This window comes from Indicator indicator, chromosome 20, assembly GCF_027791375.1.
Source record: "Indicator indicator isolate 239-I01 chromosome 20, UM_Iind_1.1, whole genome shotgun sequence".
NCBI lineage: Eukaryota > Metazoa > Chordata > Aves > Piciformes > Indicatoridae > Indicator > Indicator indicator.
Genome location: NC_072029.1, coordinates 20,371,204 through 20,394,535, shown reverse-complemented (window position 1 = coordinate 20,394,535; position 23,332 = coordinate 20,371,204). Strand labels below are relative to the sequence as shown.

Here is a 23,332-nt window from a genome sequence, read left to right as displayed (position 1 = left end):
CTCTGCAACCACAGTTACACTTAAGATTATCTCCTCAGAGCTCTGCAGCCACAGTTACACTGATGAATACCTGCTCACTGCTCTAAAGCCACAGTTACACTAATGATTAACTCCTTAGAGTTCTACACAAACTGTTACACTTATGATTACCTGCTCAGAGCTCTGCAGCAAAAGTTACACTGATGATTACCTGCTCAGAGCTCTGCAACCACAGTTACACTGATGATTACCTGCACAGAGCTCTGCAACCACAGTTACACTGATGGTTACCTGCTCAGAGCTCTGCAAACACAGTTACACTGATAATTACCTGCTCAGAGCTCTACAACCACACTTACACTGATGATTACCTGGTCAGTGCTCTACATCCAGAGTTATACTGATCATTACCTGCTTAGAACTCTAGAATGACATTTACACTGATGATTACCTGATCAAAGCTCTGCAGCAAAAGTTACACGGATGATTACCTGCTCAGGGCTCTGCAGCAACAGCTACACTGATGATTACCTGCTCAAAGCACTGCAGGAAAATTATTACTGATGATTACCTGGTCAGGGCTCTGCAACGACCGTTACACTGATGATTACCTGCGCAGAGCTCTGCAACCACAGTTACAATGATGATTACCTGCTCACACCTCTGCAGCAAGAGTTACACTTATCATTACGTGCTCAGAGCTCTGCAACCACAGTTACATTGATGATTACCTCCTCAGAGCTCTGCAACCACAGTTACATTGATGATTACCTGCTCAGAGCTCTACAACCGCAGTTACACAGATGATTACCTGTCAGAGCTCTAGAGTCAGAGTTACACTGATGATTACCTTCTCAGAGCTCTGCAACCACAGTTACACTGATGGTTACCTGCGCACAGCTCTACAACCACAGTTACACTGATGAATACCGGCTCAGAGCTCTGCAACCACAGTTACACTAATGATTACCTGCTCAGATCTCTACAACCAGAGTTACACTGATGATCACCTGTCAGAGCCCTAGAGCCAGAGTGACACTGATGATTACCTTCTCAGAGCTCTATAACCACAGTTACACTGATGATTACCTGCTCAGAGCCCTGCAACCACAGTTACACTGATGATTACCCACTCAGAGATCTGCAACCACAGTTACACTGATGATTACCTGCTCAGAGCTCTACAACCACAGTTACAGTGATGATTACCTGCGCACAGCTCTGTAACCACAGCTACACTGATGATTACCTGCTCTCACCTCTGCAGCCAGAGTTACACTGATGATTACCTGCTCAGAGCTCTGCAACGACAGTTACACTGATGAATACCTGCTCAGAGCTCTGCAACCACAGTTACACTGATGATTACCTGCTCAGATCTCTACAACCAGAGTTACACTCTGAGGATTACCTGCTCAGAGATGTGCAGCCACAGTTATACTGATGATTACCTGATCAGAGCTCTGCAACCACAGTTACAGTGATGATTACCTGCTTAGAGCTCTAGAGCCACAGTTACACTGATGATTACCTGCTCAGAGCTCTGCAACCAGAGTTACACTGATGTTTACCTGCTTAGAGCTCTACACACATAGTTACACTGATGATTCCCTCCCCAGAGCACTACAACCACAGTTACACTGATGATTACCTGTCAGAGCTCTGCAACCACAGTTACACTGATGATTACCTGCTTACAGCTCTACAACCACAGTTACACTGATGATTACCTGCTTAGAGCTCTATAAACACAGTTACACTGATGATTACCTGCTCAGAGGTCTGCAGCAACAGTTACACTGATGATTACCTGCTCATGGCTCTGCAACGACAGGTACACTGATGATTACCTGCTCAGAGCTCTGCAGCCACAGTTACACTGATGATTACCTGCTCAGAGCTCTGCAACCACAGTTACACTGATGATTACCTGCTCAGAGCTCTGCAGCCAGAGTTACACTGCTAATTACCTGCTCAGAGCTCTGTAACCACAGTTACACTGATCATTACCTGCTCAGAGCTCTGCAACCACAGTTACACTGATGATTACCTGCTCAGAGCTCTACAACCACAGTTACACTGATGATTACCTGCTCAGAGCTCTGCAACCACAGTTACACTGATGATTACCTGCTCAGAGCTCTGCAACCACAGTTACACTGATGAATACCTGCTCACTGCTCTAAAACAACAGTTATACTAAGGATTACCTGCTGAGAGCTCTACAACCACAGTTGCAGTGATGATTACCTCCTCAGAGGTCTACAACAACAGTTACACTGTTTACCTGCTCAGAGCTCTGCAACCACACTTACACTTAAGATGATCTCCTCAGAGCTCTGCAGCCACAGTTACACTGATGAATACCTGCTCACTGCTCTAAAGCCACAGTTACACTAATGATTACCTCCTCAGAGTTCTACAGCAACTGTTACACTAATGATTACCTCCTCAGAGGTCTGCAGCAAAAGTTACACTGATGATTACCTGCTCAGGGCTCTGCAACGAAAATTACACTGATGATTACCTGCTCAGAGCTCTGCAATCACAGTTACACTGATGATTACCTGCTCAGAGCTCTGCAACCACAGTTACACTGATGATTAGCTGCTCAGAGCTCTGTAACCACAGTTACACTGATGATTACTTGCTCAGAGCACTGCAACCACAGCTACACTGATGATTACCTGCTCAGAGATCTGCAACCACAGTTACACTGATGATTACCTGCTCAGAGCTCTGCAACCACAGCTACACTGATGATTACTTGCTCAGAGATCTGTAGCCAGAGTTACACTGATGATTACCTGCTCAGAGCTCTACAACCGCAGTTACACTGATGGTTACCTGCGCACAGATCTCCAACCACAGTTACACTGATGATTACCTGCTCTCACCTCTGCAGCCAGAGTTACACTGATGATTACCTGCTGAGAGCTCTGCAACCACAGTTACACTGATGATTACCTGCTCAGATCTCTACAACCAGAGTTACACTGAGGATTACCTGCTCAGAGCACTGCAACCACAGTTACACTGATGATTACCTGCTCAGATCTCTACAACCAGAGTTACACTGATGATTACCTGCTCAGATCTCTACAACCAGAGTTACACTCTGAGGATTACCTGCTCAGAGATGTGCAGCCACAGTTATACTGATGATTACCTGATCAGAGCTCTGCAACCACAGTTACAGTGATGATTACCTGCTTAGAGCTCTAGAGCCACAGTTACACTGATGATTACCTGCTCAGAGCTCTGCAACCAGAGTTACACTGATGTTTACCTGCTTAGAGCTCTACACACATAGTTACACTGATGATTACCTGCTCAGGGCTCTGCAACCACAGTTACACTGATGATTACCTCTTCAGAGCTCTGCAACCACAGTTACACTGATGATTACCTGCTTAGAGCCGACAGGCACAGTTACACTGATGATTACCTGCTGAGATCTCTACAAGCAGACATACACTGATGATTACCTGCTCAGAGGTCTGCAGCAACAGTTACACTGATGATTACCTGCTCAGGGCTCTGCAACGACAGGTACACTGATGATTACCTGCTCAGAGCTCTGCAACCACAGTTACACTGATGATTACCTGCTCAGAGCTCTGCAACCACAGTTACACTGATGATTACCTGCTCAGAGCTCTGCAGCCAGAGTTACACCTCTAATTACCTGCTCAGAGCTCTGTAACCACAGTTACACTGATGATTACCTGGTCAAAGCTCTCCAGCAAAAGTTACACTGATGATTACCTGCTCACTGCTCTACAACCACAGTTACACTGATGATTACCTGCTCAGAGCTCTGCAACCACAGTTACACTGATGATTACCTGCTCAAAGCTCTGCAACCACAGTTACACTGATGATTACCTGCTCAAGAGATCTGCAGCCACAGTTACACTGATGAATACCTGCTCACTGCTCTAAAACAACAGTTATACTAAGGATTACCTGCTGAGAGCTCTACAACCACAGTTGCAGTGATGATTACCTCCTCAGAGGTCTACAACAACAGTTACACTGTTTACCTGCTCAGAGCTCTGCAACCACAGTTACACTGATGAATACCTGCTCAGAGCTCTGCAGCCACAGTTACAGTAATGAACACCTGCTCACTGCTCTAAAGCCACAGTTACACTAATGATTACCTCCTCAGAGTTTTACAGAAACTGTTACACTGATGATTACCTGCTCAGAAATCTACAACCACAGTTACACTGATGATTACCTGCTCAGAGCTCTGCAGCAAAAGTCACACTGATGTTTACCTGCTCAGAGCTCTGCAATCACAGTTACACTGATGATTACCTGCTCAGGGCACTACAATCTGAGTTACACTGATGATTAGCTGCTCAGAGCTCTGTAACCACAGTTACACTGATGATTACTTGCTCAGAGCACTGCAACCACAGCTACACTGATGATTACCTGCTCAGAGATCTGCAACCACAGTTACACTGATGATTACCTGCTCAGAGCTCTGCAACCACAGCTACACTGATGATTACTTGCTCAGAGATCTGTAGCCAGAGTTACACTGATGATTACCTGCTCAGAGCTCTACAACCGCAGTTACACTGATGGTTACCTGCGCACAGATCTCCAACCACAGTTACACTGATGATTACCTGCTCTCACCTCTGCAGCCAGAGTTACACTGATGATTACCTGCTGAGAGCTCTGCAACCACAGTTACACTGATGATTACCTGCTCAGATCTCTACAACCAGAGTTACACTGAGGATTACCTGCTCAGAGCTCTGCAACCACAGTTACACTGATGATTACCTGCTCAGATCTCTACAACCAGAGTTACACTGAGGATTACCTGCTCAGAGCTCTGCAACCACAGTTACACTGATGATTACCTGCTCAGATCTCTACAACCAGAGTTACACTGAGGATTACCTGATCAGAGCTCAGCAACCGCAGTTACAGTGATGATTACCTGCTTAGAGCTCTAGGGCCACAGTTACACTGATGATTACCAGCTCAGAGCTCTGCAACCAGAGTTACACTGATGTTTACCTGCTTAGAGATCTACAGCCATAGTTACACTGATGATTCCCTCCCCAGAGCACTACAACCACAGTTACACTGATGATTACCTGTCAGAGCTCTGTAACCACAGTTACACTGATGATTACCTGCTCACAGCTCTACAACCACAGTTACACTGATGATTACCTGCTCACAGCTCTACAACCACAGTTACACTGATGATTACCTGCTCAGATCTCTACAACCAGAGTTACACTGAGGATTACCTGATCAGAGCTCAGCAACCACAGTTACACTGATGATTACCTGATTAGAGCTCAGCAACCACAGTTACACTGATGATTACCTGCTCAGACCTCTGCAGCCAGAGTTACACTGATGATTACCTGCTCAGAGCTCTGCAACCACAGTTACACTGATGATTACCTGCTCAGAGCTCTGCAACCACAGTTACACAGATGATTACCTGCTCAGAGCTCTTCAGCCACAGTTTCACTGATGATTACCTGCTCAGAGATCTGCAGCCAGAGTTACACTGATGAATACCTGCTCACTGCTCTAAAGCCGCAGTTATACTAAGGATTACCTGCTCAGAGCTCTACAACCACAGTTACAGTGATGATTACCTGCTCAGAGGTCTACAACAACAGTTACACTGTTTACTTGCTCAGAGCTCTGCAACCACAGTTACACTTAAGATTATCTCCTCAGAGCTCTGCAGCCACAGTTACACTGATGAATACCTGCTCACTGCTCTAAAGCCACAGTTACACTAATGATTAACGCCTTAGAGTTCTACACCAACTGTTACACTTATGATTACCTGCTCAGAGCTCTGCAGCAAAAGTTACACTGATGATTACCTGCTCAGAGCTCTGCAACCACAGTTACACTCATGGTTACCTGCTCAGAGCTCTGCAAACACAGTTACACAGATGATTACCTGCTCAGATCTCTACAACCACAGTTACACAGATGATTACCTGTCACAGCTCTAGAGCCAGAGTTACACTGATGATTACCTTCTCAGAGCTCTGCAACCACAGTTACACTGATGATTACCTGCTCAGGGAAGTGCAGCCACAGTTATACCGATGATTACCTGCTCAGAGCTCTGCAACCACAGTTACAGTGATGATTACCTGCTCAGAGCTCTGCAACCAGAGTTACACTGATGATTACCTGCTCAGAGCTCTGCAACCACAGTTACACTGATGATTACCTGATGAGATCTCTACAACTAGACATACACTGATGATTACCTGCTCAGAGCTCTGCAGCAAAAGTTTCACTGATGATTCCCTCCCCAGAGCACTACAACGACAGTTACACTGATGATTACCTGCTCAGAGCTCTGCAACCACAGTTACACTGATGATTACCTGCTCAGAGCTCTGCAACCACAGTTACACTGATGATTACCTGCTTAGAGCTCTGCATTCACATTTACACTGATGATTACTTGCTCAAAGCTCTACAGCAAAAGTTACACTGATGATTACCTGCACACAGCTCTGCAACCACAGTTACACTGATGATTACCTGCTCAGAGCTCTGCAACCACAGCTACACTAATGATTACCTGCTCAGAACTCTGCAACCAGAGTTGCACTGATGATTACCTGCTCAGAGCTCAGCAACCACAGTTACACTGATGATTACCTTCTCAGAGTTGTGCAACCACAGTTACACTGATGATTACCTGCTCAGAGCTCTGCAACCACACTTACACTGATGATTACCTGCTCAGAGCTCTGAAACCACACTTACACTGATGATTACCTGCTCAAAGCCCTACAACCAGTTACACGGATGATTACCTGCTTAGAGCTCTGCAACCAGAGTTACACTGATAATTAACTGCTCAAATCTCTACAGGAAAAGTAACACTGATGATTACCTGCTCAGACCTCTACAACCACAGTTGCACTGATGATTACCTGCTCAGAGCTCTGCAACCACAGTTACACTGATGATTACCTTCTCAGAGCTCTGCAACCACAGTTACACTGATGATTACCTTCTCAGAGCTCTGCAACCACAGTTACACTGCTGATTACCTGCTCAAAGCCCTACAACCAGTTACACGGATTATTACCTGCTTAGAGCTCTGCAACCAGAGTTACACTGATAATTAACTGCTCAAATCTCTACAGGAAAAGTAACACTGATGATTACCTGCTCAGAGCTCTACAACCACAGTTGCACTGATGATTACCTGCTCAGAGCTCAGCAACCACAGTTACACTGATGATTACCTTCTCAGAGTTGTGCAACCACAGTTACACTGATGATTACCTGCTCAGAGCTCTGCAACCACACTTACACTGATGATTACCTGCTCAGAGCTCTGCAACCACACTTACACTGATGATTACCTGCTCAGAGCTCTGCAACCACAGTTACACTGATGATTACCTGCTCAAAGCCCTACAACCAGTTACACGGATGATTACCTGCTTAGAGCTCTGCAACCAGAGTTACACTGATAATTAACTGCTCAAATCTCTACAGGAAAAGTAACACTGATGATTACCTGCTCAGAGCTCTGCAACCACAGTTACACTGATGATTACCTTCTCAGAGCTCTGCAACCATCAATTACACTGATGATTACCTGCTCAGACCTCTGCAGCCAGAGTTACACTGATCATTACCTGCTCAGAGCTCTGCAACGAGAGTTACACTGATGATTACCTGCTCAGAGCTATACAGCCACAGGTATAATGATGATTACCTGCTCAGAGCTCTGCAACCACAGTTACACTGATGATTACCTGGTCAGATCTCTGCAACCAGAGTTGCACTGATGATTACCTTCTCAGAGCTCTATAACCACAGTTACACTGATTACCTTCTCAGAGCTCTGCAACCACAGTTACACTGATGATTACCTGCTCAGAGCTCTGCAACCACAGTTACACTGATGATTACCTGCTCAGAGCTCTGCAACCACAGTTACACTGATGATTACCTGCTCAGAGCTCTTCAGCCACAGTTTCACTGATGATTACCTGCTCAGAGATCTGCAGCCAGAGTTACACTGATGAATACCTGCTCACTGCTCTAAAGCCGCAGTTATACTAAGGATTACCTGCTCAGAGCTCTACAACCACAGTTACAGTGATGATTACCTGCTCAGAGGTCTACAACAACAGTTACACTGTTTACCTGCTCAGAGCTCTGCAACCACAGTTACACTTAAGATTATCTCCTCAGAGCTCTGCAGCCACAGTTACACTGATGAATACCTGCTCACTGCTCTAAAGCCACAGTTACACTAATGATTAACTCCTTAGAGTTCTACACCAACTGTTACACTTATGATTACCTGCTCAGAGCTCTGCAGCAAAAGTTACACTGATGATTACCTGCTCAGAGCTCTGCAACCACAGTTACACTGATGATTACCTGCTCAGAGCTCTGCAACCACAGTTACACTGATGGTTACCTGCTCAGAGCTCTGTAAACACAGTTACACTGATGATTACTTGCTCAGAGCTCTGCAACCACAGCTACACTGATGATTACCTGCTCAGAGATCTGCAACCACAGTTACACTGATGATTACCTGCTCAGAGCTCTGCAACCACAGCTACACTGATGATTACTTGCTCAGAGATCTGTAGCCAGAGTTACACTGATGATTACCTGCTCAGAGCTCTACAACCGCAGTTACACTGATGGTTACCTGTGCACAGATCTGCAACCACAGTTACACTGATGATTACCTGCTCTCACTTCTGCAGCCAGAGTTACACTGATGATTACCTGCTGAGAGCTGTGCAACCACAGTTACACTGATGATTACCTGGTCAAAGCTCAGCAGCAAAAGTTACACTGATGAGTACCTGCTCATCGCTCTGCAACGACAGTTACACTGATAAATACCTGCTCAGAGCTCTGCAACCACAGTTACACTGATGATTACCTGCTCAGATCTCTACAACCACACTTACACTGAGGATTACCTGCTCAGAGCTCTGCAACCACAGTTACACTGATGATTACCTGCTCAGATCTCTACAACCAGAGTTACACTGAGGATTACCTGATCAGAGCTCAGCAACCACAGTTACAGTGATGATTGCCTGCTTAGAGCTCTAGAGCCACAGTTACACTGATGATTACCTGCTCAGAGCTCTGCAACCAGAGTTACACTGATGTTTACCTGCTTAGAGATCTACAGCCATAGTTACACTGATGATTCCCTCCCCAGAGCACTACAACCACAGTTACACTGATGATTACCTGTCAGAGCTCTGTAACCACAGTTACACTGATGATTACCTGCTCACAGCTCTACAACCACAGTTACACTGATGATTACCTGCTCAGATCTCTACAACCAGAGTTACACTGAGGATTACCTGATCAGAGCTCAGCAAGCACAGTTACAGTGATGATTACCTGCTTAGAGCTCTATAACCACAGTTACACTGATGATTACCTGCTCAGAGGTCTGCAGCAACAGTTACACTGATGATTACCTGCTCAGGGCTCTGCAACGACAGTTACACTGATGATTACCTGGTCAGAGCTCTGCAACCACAATTACACTGATGATCACCTGCTCAGAGCTCTGCAACCACAGTTACACTGATTATCACCTGCTCAGAGCTCTATAACCACAGGTACACTGATGATTACCTGCTCAGACGTCTGCAGCCACAGTTACACTGATGATTACCTGCTCAGAGCTCTACAGCCACAGTTATAATGATGATTACCTGCTCAGAGCTCTACAGCCACAGTTATAATGATGATTACCTGCTCAGAGCTCTGCAACCACAGTTACACTGATGATTACCTGCTCAGATCTCTGCAACCAGAGTTGCACGATGATGACCTTCTTAGAGCTCTATAAGCACAGTTACACTGATGATTACCTTCTCAGAGTTGTGCAACCGCAGTTACACTGATGATTACCTGCACAGAGCTCTGCAAGCACAGTTACACTGATGATTACCTGCTCAGAGATCTGCAGCCACAGTTACACTGATGAATACCTGCTCACTGCTCTAAAACAACAGTTATACTAAGGATTACCTGCTAGAGAGCTCTACAACCACAGTTACAGTGATGATTACCTGCTCAGAGGTCTACAACAACAGTTACACTGTTTACCTGCTCAGAGCTCTGCAACCACAGTTACACTTAAGATTATCTCCTCAGAGCTCTGTACCCACAGTTACACTGATGAATACCTGCTCACTGCTCTAAAGCCACAGTTACACTAATGATTACCTGCTCAGAGTTCTACAGCAACTGTTACACTTATGATTACCTGCTCAGAGGTCTGCAATGACAATTACACTGATGATTACCTGCTCAGAGCTCTGCAACCACAGTTACACTGATGATTACCTGCTCAGAGCTCTGCAACCACAGTTACACTGACGATTACCTGCTCAGAGCTCTGCAACCACAGTTACACTGACGATTACCTGCTCAGAGCTCTGCAACCACAGTTACACTGATAATTACCTGCTCAGAGCTCTGCAACCACAGTTACACTGATGATTACCTGCTCAGAGCTCTGCAACCACAGTTACACTGATGATTACCTGCTCAGAGATCTGCAAACACAATTACACTGACGAATACCTGCTTATAGCTCTACAACCACAGTTACACTGATGATTACCTGCTCAGAGCTCTGCAACCACAGTTACACTGATAATTACCTGCTCAGAGCTCTGCAACCACAGTTACACTGATGATTACCTGCTCAGAGCTCTGCAACCACAGTTACACTGATGATTACCTGCTCAGAGATCTGCAAACACAATTACACTGACGAATACCTGCTTATAGCTCTACAACCTCAGTTACACTGCTGATTACCTGCTCATACCTCTGCAAGCACAGTTACACTGATAATTACCTGCTCAGAGCTCTCCAGCCACAGTTTCACTGATGATTTCCTGCTCAAAGCTCTGCAGGAAAAGTTATACTGATGATTACCTGCTCAGGGCTCTGCAACCACAGTTACACTGATGATTACCTGCTCAGAGCTCTACAAGCACAGTTACACCGATGATTACCTGCGAACAGCTCTGCAACCACAGTTATACTGATGAATACCTGCTCAGAGCTCTACAACCACAGTTACACTGATGATTACCTGCTCAGGGATCTGCAACGAAAGTTACACTGATGATTACCTGCTCAGAGCTCTGCAACCACAGTTGCACTGATGATTACCTGCTCAGAGCTCTACAACCACAGTTATACTGATGATTACGTGCTCAGAGGTCTGCAGCCAGAGTTATTGTGATGATTACCTGCTCAGAGCTCCAGAACCACAGTTACACTGATGATTACCTGCGCACAGCTCTGCAACCACACTTACACTGATGAATACCTGCTCAGACCTCTACAACCACAGTTACACTGATGATTACCTGCTCAGGGATCTGCAACGAAAGTTACACTGATGATTACCTGTTTAGAGATCTGCAACCACAGTTACACTGATGATTACCTGCTCAGAGCTCTACAGCCACAGTTATAATGATGATTACCTGCGCAGAGCTCTGCAACCACAGTTACACTGATGATTACCTGCTCCGATCTCTGCAACCAGAGTTGCACGATGATGACGTTCTCAGAGCTCTATAACCACAGTTACACTGATGATTACCTTCTCAGAGATGTGCAACCACAGTTACACTGATGATTACCTGCTCAGAGATCTGCAGCCACAGTTACACTGATGATTACCTGCTCAGAGCTCTTCAGCCACAGTTTCACTGATGATTACCTGCACAGAGCTCTGCAGACACAGTTACACTGATGAATACCTGCTCACTGCTCTAAAACAACAGTTATACTAAGTATTACCTGCTGAGAGCTCTACAACCACAGTTACAGTGATGATTACCTGCTCAGAGGTCTACAACAACAGTTACACTGTTTACCTGCTCAGAGCTCTGCAACCACAGTTACACTTAAGATTATCTCCTCAGAGCTCTGTAGCCACAGTTACACTGATGAATACCTGCTCACTGCTCTAAAGCCACAGTTACACTAATGATTACCTGCTCAGAGGTCTACAGCAACTGTTACACTTATGATTACCTGCTCAGAGGTCTGCAATGACAATTACACTGATGATTACCTGCTCAGGGCTCTGCAATGACAATTACACTGATGATTACCTGCTCAGAGCTCTGCAACCACAGTTACACTGATGATTACCTGCTCAGAGCTCTGCAACCACAGTTACACTGATGATTACCTGCTCAGAGCTCTGCAACCACAGTTACACTGATGATTACCTGCTCAGAGCTCTACAACCACAGTTACACTGATGATTACCTGCTCAGAGCTCTGCAACCACAGTTACACTGATGATTACCTGCTCAGAGCTCTGCAACCACAGTTACACTGATGATTACCTGCTCAGAGATCTGCAAACACAATTACACTGACGAATACCTGCTTATAGCTCTACAACCACAGTTACACTGATGATTACTTGCTCAGACCTCTACAACCAAAGTTACACTGATGATTACCTGCTCAGAGCTCTACAGCCAGACTTACACTGATGATTGCCTGCTCAGAGCTCTGCAACCACAGTTACACTGATGATTACCTGTCAGAGCTCTAGAGCCACAATTACACTGATGATTACCTTCTCAGAGCTCTGCAACCACAGTTACACTGATGATTACCTGCTCAGAGCTCTACAGCCACAGTTACACTGATGATTACCTGCTCAGAGCTCTGCAACCACAGTTACACTGATGATTACCAGCTTACAGCTCTACAGCCACAGTTACACTGATGATTACCTGCTCAGAGCTCTACAGCAACAGTTACACTGATGATTACCTGCTCAGAAATCTACAAACACAGTTACACTTATGATTACCTGCTCAGAGCTCTATAGCAAGAGTTACACTGATGATTACATTCTCAGAGCTCTACACCACAGTTACAGTGATGATTACCTGCTCAGAGCTCTGCAACCACAGTTACACTGATGATTACCTGCTCAGAGCTCTGCAACCACAGTTACACTGATGATTACCTGCTCAGAGCTCTATAACCACAGTTACACTGATGATTACTTGCTCAGACCTCTGTAGCCAGAGTTACACTGATCATTACCTGCTCAGAGCTCTGCAACCACAGTTACACTGATGATTACCTGCTCAGAGCTCTGCAGCCCCAGTTACAATGATGATTACCTGATTAGAGCTCTGCAACCACAGTTACAGTGATGATTACACGCTCAGAGCTCTGTAGCCAGAGTTACACTGATGATTACCTGCTCAGAGATCTGCAACCACAGTTACACTGATGATTACCTGTTTAGAGCTCGACAGCCACAGTTACACTGATGATTACCTGCTGAGATCTCTACAACCACAGTAAAGTGATGTTTCCCTACTCACAGCTCTTGAACCACAGTTTCAGTGCTGATTAACTGCTCAGAGCTGTACAACCACAGTTACACTGATGATTACCTGCTCAGAGCTCTGGAGCACAGTTACACTGATGATTACCTGCACACAGCTCTACAGCCACAGTTACACTGATGGTTACCTGCTCAGAGCTCTGCAACCACAGTTATACTGATGATTACCTGCTCAGAGCTCTGCAGCCACAGTTACACTGATGATTACCTGCTCAGAACTCTACAACCACAGTTACACTGATGATTACCTGCTCCAAGTTCTACAACCACAGTTACACTGATGATTACCTGCTAAGAGTTCTAGAACCACAGTTACACTGATGATTACCTGCTCGGACACTACAGGCAGAGTTACACTGATGATTACCTGCTCAGAGATCTGCAACCACAGTTATACTGACAATTACCTGGTCACAGCTCTATAACCACATTTACACTGATGATTACCTGCTCCGAGCTCTACACCCACAGTTACACTCATGATTACCTGCTCAGAGTTCTAGAACCACAGTTACACTGATGATTACCTGCTCAGAGGTGTTTAACCAGAGTTGAACTCATGATTACCTTCTCAGAGCTCTACAACCACAGTTACACTGATGATTACCTGCTCAGAGCTCTACAACCACAGTTACACTGATGATTACCTGCTCACAGTTCTGCAACCACAGTTACACTGATGATTACCAGCTCAGAGCTCTAGAACCACAGTTACACTGATGATTACCTGCTCAGAGCTGTGCAACCACAGTTACACTGATTACCTGCCCACAGCTCTGCAACCACAGTTACACTGATGATTACCTCCTCAGAGCTCTACAGCAACAGTTACACTGATGATTACCTGCTTAGAGCTCTACAACCACAGTTACAATCATGATTACCTTCTCACAGCTCTGCAACCACAGTTACACTGATGATTACCTGCTCAGAAATCTACAAACACAGGTACACTTATGATTACCTTCTCAGAGCTCTATAGCAAGAGTTACACTAATGATTAAATTCTCAGAGCTCTACAACCACAGTTACACTGATGTTTACCTGCTCAGAGCTTTGCAATCACAGTTACACTGATGATTACCTGCTCAGAGCTCTGCAACCACAGTTACACTTATGATTACCCGCTCAGAGCTCTATAGCAACAGTTACACTGATGATTACCTGCTCAGAGCTCTGCAACCACAGTTACACTTATGATTACCCGCTCAGAGCTCTATAGCAACAGTTACACTGATGATTACATTCTCAGAGCTCTACAACCACAGTTCAAATGATGATTATCTGCTCAGAGCTCTACAGCAACAGTTACACTGATAATTACCAACACAGAGCTCTACAATCTCAGTTACACTGATGATTACCTGATCAGAGCTCTACAGCCAGTTACACTGATGATTACCTGCTCACAGCTCTACAACCAGTTACACTGATGATTACCTGCTCTGAGCTCTGCAACCACCGTTACTCTGATGATTACCTACTCAGAGCTCTGCAACCACAGTTACACTGATGATTACCTGCTCAGAGCTCTGCAACCACAGTTACACTGATGATTACCTCCTCAGAGAGAGATCTATAACCACAGTTACACTTATGATTACGTGCTCAGACCTCTGCAGCCAGAATTACACTGATCATTACCTGCTCAGAGCTCTGCAACCACAGTTACACTGATGATTACCTACTCAGAACTGTGCAGCCACAGTTATACTGATGATTACCTGCTCAGAGCTCTGCAGCCACAGTTATACTGATGATTACCTGCTCAGAGCTCTGCAACCACAGTTACACTGATGATTACCTGCTCAAAGCTCTCCAGCCACAGTTACAGTGATGATTATCTGCTCAGAGCTCTACAGCAACAGTTATACTGATGATTACCTGCCCAGAGCTCTGCAAACACAGTTACTCTGATGATTACCTGCTCAGAGCTCTACAACCACAGGTAAAGTGATGTTTCCCTACTCACAGCTCTTGAACCACAGTTTCAGTGCTGATTAACTGCTCAGAGCTGTACAACCACAGTTACACTGATGATTACCTGCTCAGAGCTCTGGAGCACAGTTACACTGATGATTACCTGCACACAGCTCTACAGCCACAGTTACACTGATGGTTACCTGCTCAGAGCTCTGCAACCACAGTTATACTGATGATTACCTGCTCAGAGCTCTGCAGCCACAGTTACACTGATGATTACCTGCTCAGAACTCTACAACCACAGTTACACTGATGATTACCTGCTCCAAGTTCTACAACCACAGTTACACTGATGATTACCTGCTAAGAGTTCTAGAACCACAGTTACACTGATGATTACCTGCTCGGACACTACAGGCAGAGTTACACTGATGATTACCTGCTCAGAGATCTGCAACCACAGTTATACTGACTATTACCTGGTCACAGCTCTATAACCACATTTACACTGATGATTACCTGCTCCGAGCTCTACACCCACAGTTACACTCATGATTACCTGCTCAGAGTTCTAGAACCACAGTTACACTGATGATTACCTGCTCAGAGGTGTTTAACCAGAGTTGAACTCATGATTACCTTCTCAGAGCTCTACAACCACAGTTACACTGATGATTACCTGCTCAGAGCTCTACAACCACAGTTACACTGATGATTACCTGCTCACAGTTCTGCAACCACAGTTACACTGATGATTACCAGCTCAGAGCTCTAGAACCACAGTTACACTGATGATTACCTGCTCAGAGCTGTGCAACCACAGTTACACTGATTACCTGCCCACAGCTCTGCAACCACAGTTACACTGATGATTACCTCCTCAGAGCTCTACAGCAACAGTTACACTGATGATTACCTGCTTAGAGCTCTACAACCACAGTTACAATCATGATTACCTTCTCACAGCTCTGCAACCACAGTTACACTGATGATTACCTGCTCAGAGCTCTGCAACCACAGTTACACTGATGATTACCTTCTCAGAGCTCTACAGGAACAGTTACACTGATAATTACAAGCACAGAGCTCTACAACCACAGTTACACTGATGATTACCTGCTCAGAGCTCTACAACCACAGTTACACTGATGATTACCTGCTCAGAGCTCTGCAACCACAGTTACACTGATGATTACCTGCTCAGAGTTTTACAGCAACTGTTACACTGATGATTACCTGCTCAGAAATCTACAACCACAGTTACACTTATGATTACCTGCTGAGAGCTCTACAGCAACAGTTACACTGATGATTATCTCCTCAGAGCTCTACAACCACAGTTACCATGATGATTATCTCCTCAGAGCTCTACAGCAACAGTTATACTGATAATTACCAACACAGAGCTCTACAATCTCAGTTACACTGATGATTACCTGATCAGAGCTCTACAGCCAGTTACACTGATGATTACCTGCTCACAGCTCTACAACCAGTTACACTGATGATTACCTGCTCTGAGCTCTGCAACCACCGTTACTCTGATGATTACCTACTCAGAGCTCTGCAACCACAGTTACACTGATGATTACCTGCTCAGAGCTCTGCAACCACAGTTACACTGATGATTACCTCCTCAGAGAGAGATCTATAACCACAGTTACACTTATGATTACGTGCTCAGACCTCTGCAGCCAGAATTACACTGATCATTACCTGCTCAGAGCTCTGCAACCACAGTTACACTGATGATTACCTACTCAGAGCTGTGCACCCACAGTTATACTGATGATTACCTGCTCAGAGCTCTGCAACCACAGTTACACTGACGATTACCTGCTCAAAGCTCTCCAGCCACAGTTACACTGATGATTACCTGCTCAGAGCTCTACAACCACAGTTACAGTGATGATTATCTGCTCAGAGCTCTACAGCAACAGTTATACTGATGATTACCTGCCCAGAGCTCTGCAAACACAGTTACTCTGATGATTACCTGCTCAGAGCTCTACAACCACAGGTACAGTGATGTTTCCTACTCAGAGCTCTGAACCACTGTTACACTGATGATTATCTGCTCAGAAATCTACAACCACAGTTACACTTATGATTACCTTCTCAGAGCTCTACAACCACAGTGACACTGATGATGAGCTGCACAGAGCTCTGCAACCACAGTTACACCGATGATTACCTGCTCAGAGCTCTGCAACAACATTTACACTGATGATTACCTGCTCAGAGTTATACAGCAACTGTTACACTGATGATTACCTGCTCAGAGTTATACAGCAACTGTTACACTGATGATTACCTGCTCAGAGTTATACAGCAACTGTTACACTGATGATTACCTGCTCAGAAATCTAGAAACACAGTTACACTTATGATTACCTGCTCAGAGCTCTACAACCACAGTTGCACTGATGATTACATGCTGAGATCTCTACAACCACAGTTACACTGATGATTACCTGCTCAGAGCTCTGCAACCACAGTTGCACTGATGATTACCTGCTCAGAGCTCTACTACCACAGTTGCACTGATGATTACGTGCTCAGAGGTCTACAACCACAGTTACACTGATGATTACCTGCTCAGAGCTCTACAACCACAGGTGCACTGATGATTACCTGCTCAGAGCTCTACAACCACAGTTACACTGATGATTACCTGCTCAGAGCTCTGCAACCACAGTTGCACTGATGATTACCTGCTCAGAGCTCTACAACCAAAGTTACACTGATGATTACCTGCTCATGTATCTGCAACCATAGTTGCACTGATGATTACCTTGTCAGAGCTCTACAACCACAGTTACACTGATGATTACCTGCTCAGGGAAAAATTCCTGCAGAAAGGGACCCAGCAATATGATGCCCAGGCCTTCTGGGTCTAATTTGGTCTTCATGAGGTTTACACTATGACAAAAAAACAACAAACATTTACTATAGAAGCACCAGTAAGATATTTTTGTCCTTGCATATTGCAGTTCTGTTGTGTATCCACAGCACTGCCTGCCAAGTCTGGCAATGCTGCTCTTCTATATCCATGCATGGTGCCCAAACATGGCTGGTGTTAAACAAAACTCATCTGTTCTTTTCAACTAAGTGATAATTCTGAAACCTATGGAAACTAAACCCAAGGTGAGTGCCCCTAAGGCCTTTTGCTGTCTTGCGAGCATTCTTGAACTCATTTATGCACAGGTCTGTCACTGCCAACTAACCTGCTGCTAAAAAGAGGTTTGCAAAGCCACCAAGAGTTTCTAATTTGACTGCAATAAAATGAAGACACATTTATCATTCACATGGTGTGTTTGCTATGAAAGCAGCCAAACCCAGTGAAGAACAGAAATATTAACAATCCTGCTCTGAAAGCCTTGCTGCATGAATAGAATTCCAGGTCATTACAGCTTAAACTTGAGCTGGATAGGCAGATGGCAACAGAACGTTTAACTGCTACTAAATACAACTGAACACTGAGTTGCATTTCCCTATTACATGGCCTATGAGGAAGGGCTGAGGGAGCTGGGGGTGTTGAGGCTGGAGAAGAGGAGGCTGACGGAGACCTCATTGCTCTCTACAGCTCCCTGAGGGGAGGTTGCAGTGAGCAGGGGGCAGCCTTTGCTCCTTGCTGCCAAGACACAGGAGCAGAGGAAATGGTTCCAAGGTGTGCCAGGGGAGGTTCAGGCTGCATCTCAGGAAATCTTTCTTCCCTGCAAGGGTTCTCAGCCATTGGACTGTTCTGCCCAGGGCAGTGCTGGAGTCAGCATCCCTGGAGGGATTTCAGCAGTGTGTGGAGCTGCTGCTTAGGGACATGGTTTGGTGCTGAGCCTGCAGTGCTGGGTTGAGGGTTGGACTGGATGAGCTTGGAGATCTCTTCCAACCAGATGTGTTCTGTGAGTATTCCCTAGTGCCTACAAAAGATTCAGTGTGCTGTGCTGTCTGGCTGGGAATACTTTTCCACATGGTGAATCACTTCTCAGAGCTAACACTTCCGTAAGTGGAGATTCTTCCCTCTATTTTTCACATGGACATTAGACAGAGTCTCAGCTTCTCCCAGCTGACTTGCTTACCTGTATGCACCTAGGCCTCCTGCTAGGGGCTGGGGGCAGAAGCTGCCTTTCTAAGGTATTTTCGATTATTGTTGCCTGGAAGCATTTTATCCTTTTGGCTACCACTTCTGTGTCTTCATGTTTAAGTAGCTTACTTTCATGGTCCTACCAAAGCAGTAAATTATTTGGCTTCTCTCTGTAATTCTCAAGGGAGCAGCTCTGTTAAGGCCCTTGGGAAAGGAATTTTAAAGTTCATACAACTGAATGTGCTCCAGTGAAACTACAACTGAGAATTTGCAAGACCCTGGACTTGAATCCTCCTACTGCTCATTCTTACTGCTCTCAAAATACTAAATTCAGCATATTTCAGTAGCTGACTAAAACCTGCTCAGATTCATGAAATGCTCTTAAGAGAGCTGTAAAAACATTGTGTGTGTAAACAGAACCATGGCTACTTGGAATGAAGATAATTTTGAGAATTCAATTACAATGGGAATGGAGCAAATTAGAAGTGGGGAGATTCAGATTGGATGTTAGGAAGAAGTTGTTCCCCGTGAGGCTGGTGAGACACTGGCACAGGTTGCCCAGGGAGGTGGTGGAAGCCTCATCCCTGGAGGTTTTTAAGGCCAGGCTGGATGTGGCTGTGAGCAACCTGATGTAGTGTGAGGTGTCCCTGCCCATGGCAGGGGTTTGGACCTGGATGAGCCTTGAGGTCCCTTCCAACCCTGACAATTCTGTGATTCTATGATTATATGCACAGCACATCTAGAACCAGGTCAGGTACTGTGCAAGTCCTCAGCACAGTAACAGTAACCAATACTTTTACGTAAGAGCAGCTGGTTGACTGAATATTCCATGGTTGGATCATGGCTTTGCAACAAGGCAGGGCTGCTGCCTGCCTGTCCCTTCAGCAGTGCACACTTGATGTGCTACGCAGAGTAAACCAGGCCAAGGCACTGCCAAAAACATTCCCAAGTGGGAAGATTGCTGAATGCAGAAAGAGGCTTTCTGCAGACTCATTGAGGTGGCAGAACAAAATGGCCAAGGCAAAGCTTCTCAGATGTATTAAACAAATGCTTTTTTCATTCCCTCCCTTTAAAAGCTCAGCCTTCTGCAGATCTCACCACTTACTGACATAATATGAATGGTGCCTTTTTTTTGTCTTGTGTTTCCTTTGGGTTTAGATTCCTGTTTGTCTTTTGATTCCAGTTTTGACTCATGTTCTCCACACAGAGAGCTCAGGAAACTCAGTTGCATTTGGAAGGACAGCAAATGGCATCAATCGGTTCTCAGATCAGCAGCAAACTTGCACTCTCCACTGCCATTCCACAGGAACAACCAGTTCAGACCCCTATAAACCAGCCCATCTGTTTACCCTCTTTTGGAGATGCCTGAGAGGGTGGGCTTCTACTTACCACTAGCCAAGCTAGAGATATTTTAACCTGAATTTCTTCCTTTTAATGTAAAGCTGACTTAAACAGCTCTAGTGGAGCCCCTCAGGGGTCAGTACTGGGACCAGCATCATTCAAACTATTCATCAACGACCTGGATGAGGGCACTGAGGGCATTGCCAGCAAGTTTGCTGATGACACCAGACTGGGAGGAGTGGTCACACAGGAGGGCTGTGCTGCCATTCAGTCAGACTTAGAGAGGCTGAGAGCTGGGCAGGGAGAAATGGAAGGAAATCCAACAAGGGCAGGGGGAGAGTCTGGCATCTGGGAAAGAACAACCCCAAGGACCAGGATAGGTTGGGGACTGACCTGCTGGAGAGCAGTGAAGGGGAAAAGGACCTGGGGGTCCTGGTGGATGGGAGGTTGACTATGAGCCAGCAATGTGCCCTTGTGGCCACGAAGGCCAAGGGCATCCTGGGGTGCATTAGAAGGGCTGTGGGGAGTAGGTCAGGGAGGTTCTCCTGCCCTTCTACTCTGCCTTGGTGAGGCCACATCTGGAATATTGTGTCCAGTTCTGGGCCCTTCAGCTCAAGAAGGACCTCAGGGAACTGCTTGAGAGAGTCCAGCACAGAGCCACAAAGATGCTGCAGGCAGTGGAACATCTTCCTCATGAGGAAAGCCTGAGGGAGCTGAGGGCTCTGGAGCTTGGAGAGGAGGAGCCTGAGAGGTGACCTCATTCAGGGTGAGTGCCCAGAGGCTGGAGCCAGGCTCTGCTGGGTGATGCCCAATGCCAGCACAAGGGGCACTGGTGGAAGTTGAGGCATAGAAGTCGAGGCATAGAAGTTCCATGGAAACAGGGGGAAAACTTTTTTCCCTGTGAGGGTGAGAGAGCCCTGGAACAGGCTGCCCAGGGGGGTTGTGGAGTCTCCCTCTCTGGAGATATTCAAAACCCTCCTGGATGAGTTCTTGAGTGACCTGCCCTGGGTTACGCTGCTCTGGCAGAGGGGTTGGACTGGATGAGCTTTCAAGGTCTCTTCCAACCCCTAACATTCTCTGATTCTGTGAAAACAACATTCTGTGCCCCAGGATGTAAGCAGGGAAAAACCCAAACAAACATCAAATCAACCAGGTAACCCCCTAAATGATAATCAATATGTGGTTAATTAACATTTTATTATACTTACTATTCAGGATCTGAAACGAGGTCCAGAGCCTTCATTACATCTTCTAGCAGAGTGTCAGGTATAAAACCATTATCTGAAGAAGAAGTGAAGCTTCTCATTAAGGAAAGAAATCAAAATGCTTCCCAGAAGTAGAAATTTTACCCCAAAGTACAACCAACCACAAGGAAGGAACATAGATTTCAAACACTTCCCTTTCACTTTGAAAGGAAATGAGGAGTGCAAGACAGAAACTGGAGGTTTATCATTCACAGCCTAAGAAGCTGAACCTGAACACCTTGCAGGTGTTCAGTGTCTCAGGCTGTGAATGATAAACCTCTTTGCAGCAGTCTCCATCTCCACTGGACACCTTGGGATAACAGCTGCATGGTTTTATCCCTTTTAATCAGTTAACTTTGGACTTCAATGTTGGACATCTGTTTTCCAAAAGACAGCAGAATTTGCTGTGCATTGTCACATTCGTTCACGAACAGAATCCATACAGAATGCAATCACAGTGGTTGATGAAAATATAATGGAAGAGAACTCAAATTATGCTGAAGCTTTAGATTAATCACAAAGAACACTACAAGGCTAAAAACTGACACTAAGAACTTTACTTCAACCTTGCACAGTGCTTTACTCAGCTGCCCTTACTACAGAACATTTCTTCATCTCACTTGTGGGTTCACTACTGCACTGACTGTTTCTTAAGTGCTAAATATTTCATTCCTCTCTTAAAAATCCACTTAGGTCTGAACAGTACAATACACTGGGGCATGGAACCTGAAATGGGTTTGAAATGCAGAAGTGCAGTATTTGGGAAAGAACAACCCCATGGATCAGGAAATGTTGGGTACTGAGCTGTTGGAGAGCAGTGAAAGAGAAAAGGACCTGAGGGTCCTGGTTGACCATGAGCCAGCAATATGCCCTTGTGGCCAAGAAGGCCAAGAGCATCCTGGGGTGCATTAGAAGGGCTGTGGGGAGTAGGTCAGAGAGGTTCTCCTGCCCCTCTGCTCTGCCCTGCTGAGGCCACATCTGGAATATTGTGTCCAGTTCTGGGCACCTCAGGTCAAGAAGGACCTCATGGAACTGCTTGAGAGAGTCCAGCACAGAGCCACAAAGATGCTGCAGGCAGTGGAACATCTCCTGTGAGGCCAGGCTGAGGGAGCTGGGGCTTGGAGCAGAGGTGCTGAAGATAAAGCTGTGCAGGGCTGGAGCCAGGCTCTGCTCAGGGATGTCCAAGGACAGCACAAAGGGCAATGGTGGAAGTTGAGGCATAGGAAGTTCCATGGAAACAGGAGGAAAAATGTTTTCACAGTGAGGGTGACAGAATGCTGGAACAGGCTGCCCAGGGGGGTTGTGGAGTCCCCC

At 45.6% G+C, this 23,332-nt stretch overlaps 1 protein-coding gene across 2 annotated transcripts in view; it reads right to left on the bottom strand.

Annotated features, from left to right (window-relative positions):
• Positions 1 to 23,332, bottom strand: part of MINDY3 (MINDY lysine 48 deubiquitinase 3) — a 74,419-nt gene that overhangs the window by 9,816 nt on the left and 41,271 nt on the right. For both annotated transcript variants that reach the window (XM_054390158.1, XM_054390159.1), the window contains exons 12-13: positions 21,983 to 22,055; positions 18,187 to 18,274 (exon numbers count right to left, since the gene is read on the bottom strand). In XM_054390158.1, coding sequence (XP_054246133.1) covers positions 18,187 to 18,274; positions 21,983 to 22,055 — 161 coding nt within the window. The remainder of the gene's footprint in view (positions 1 to 18,186; positions 18,275 to 21,982; positions 22,056 to 23,332) is intronic.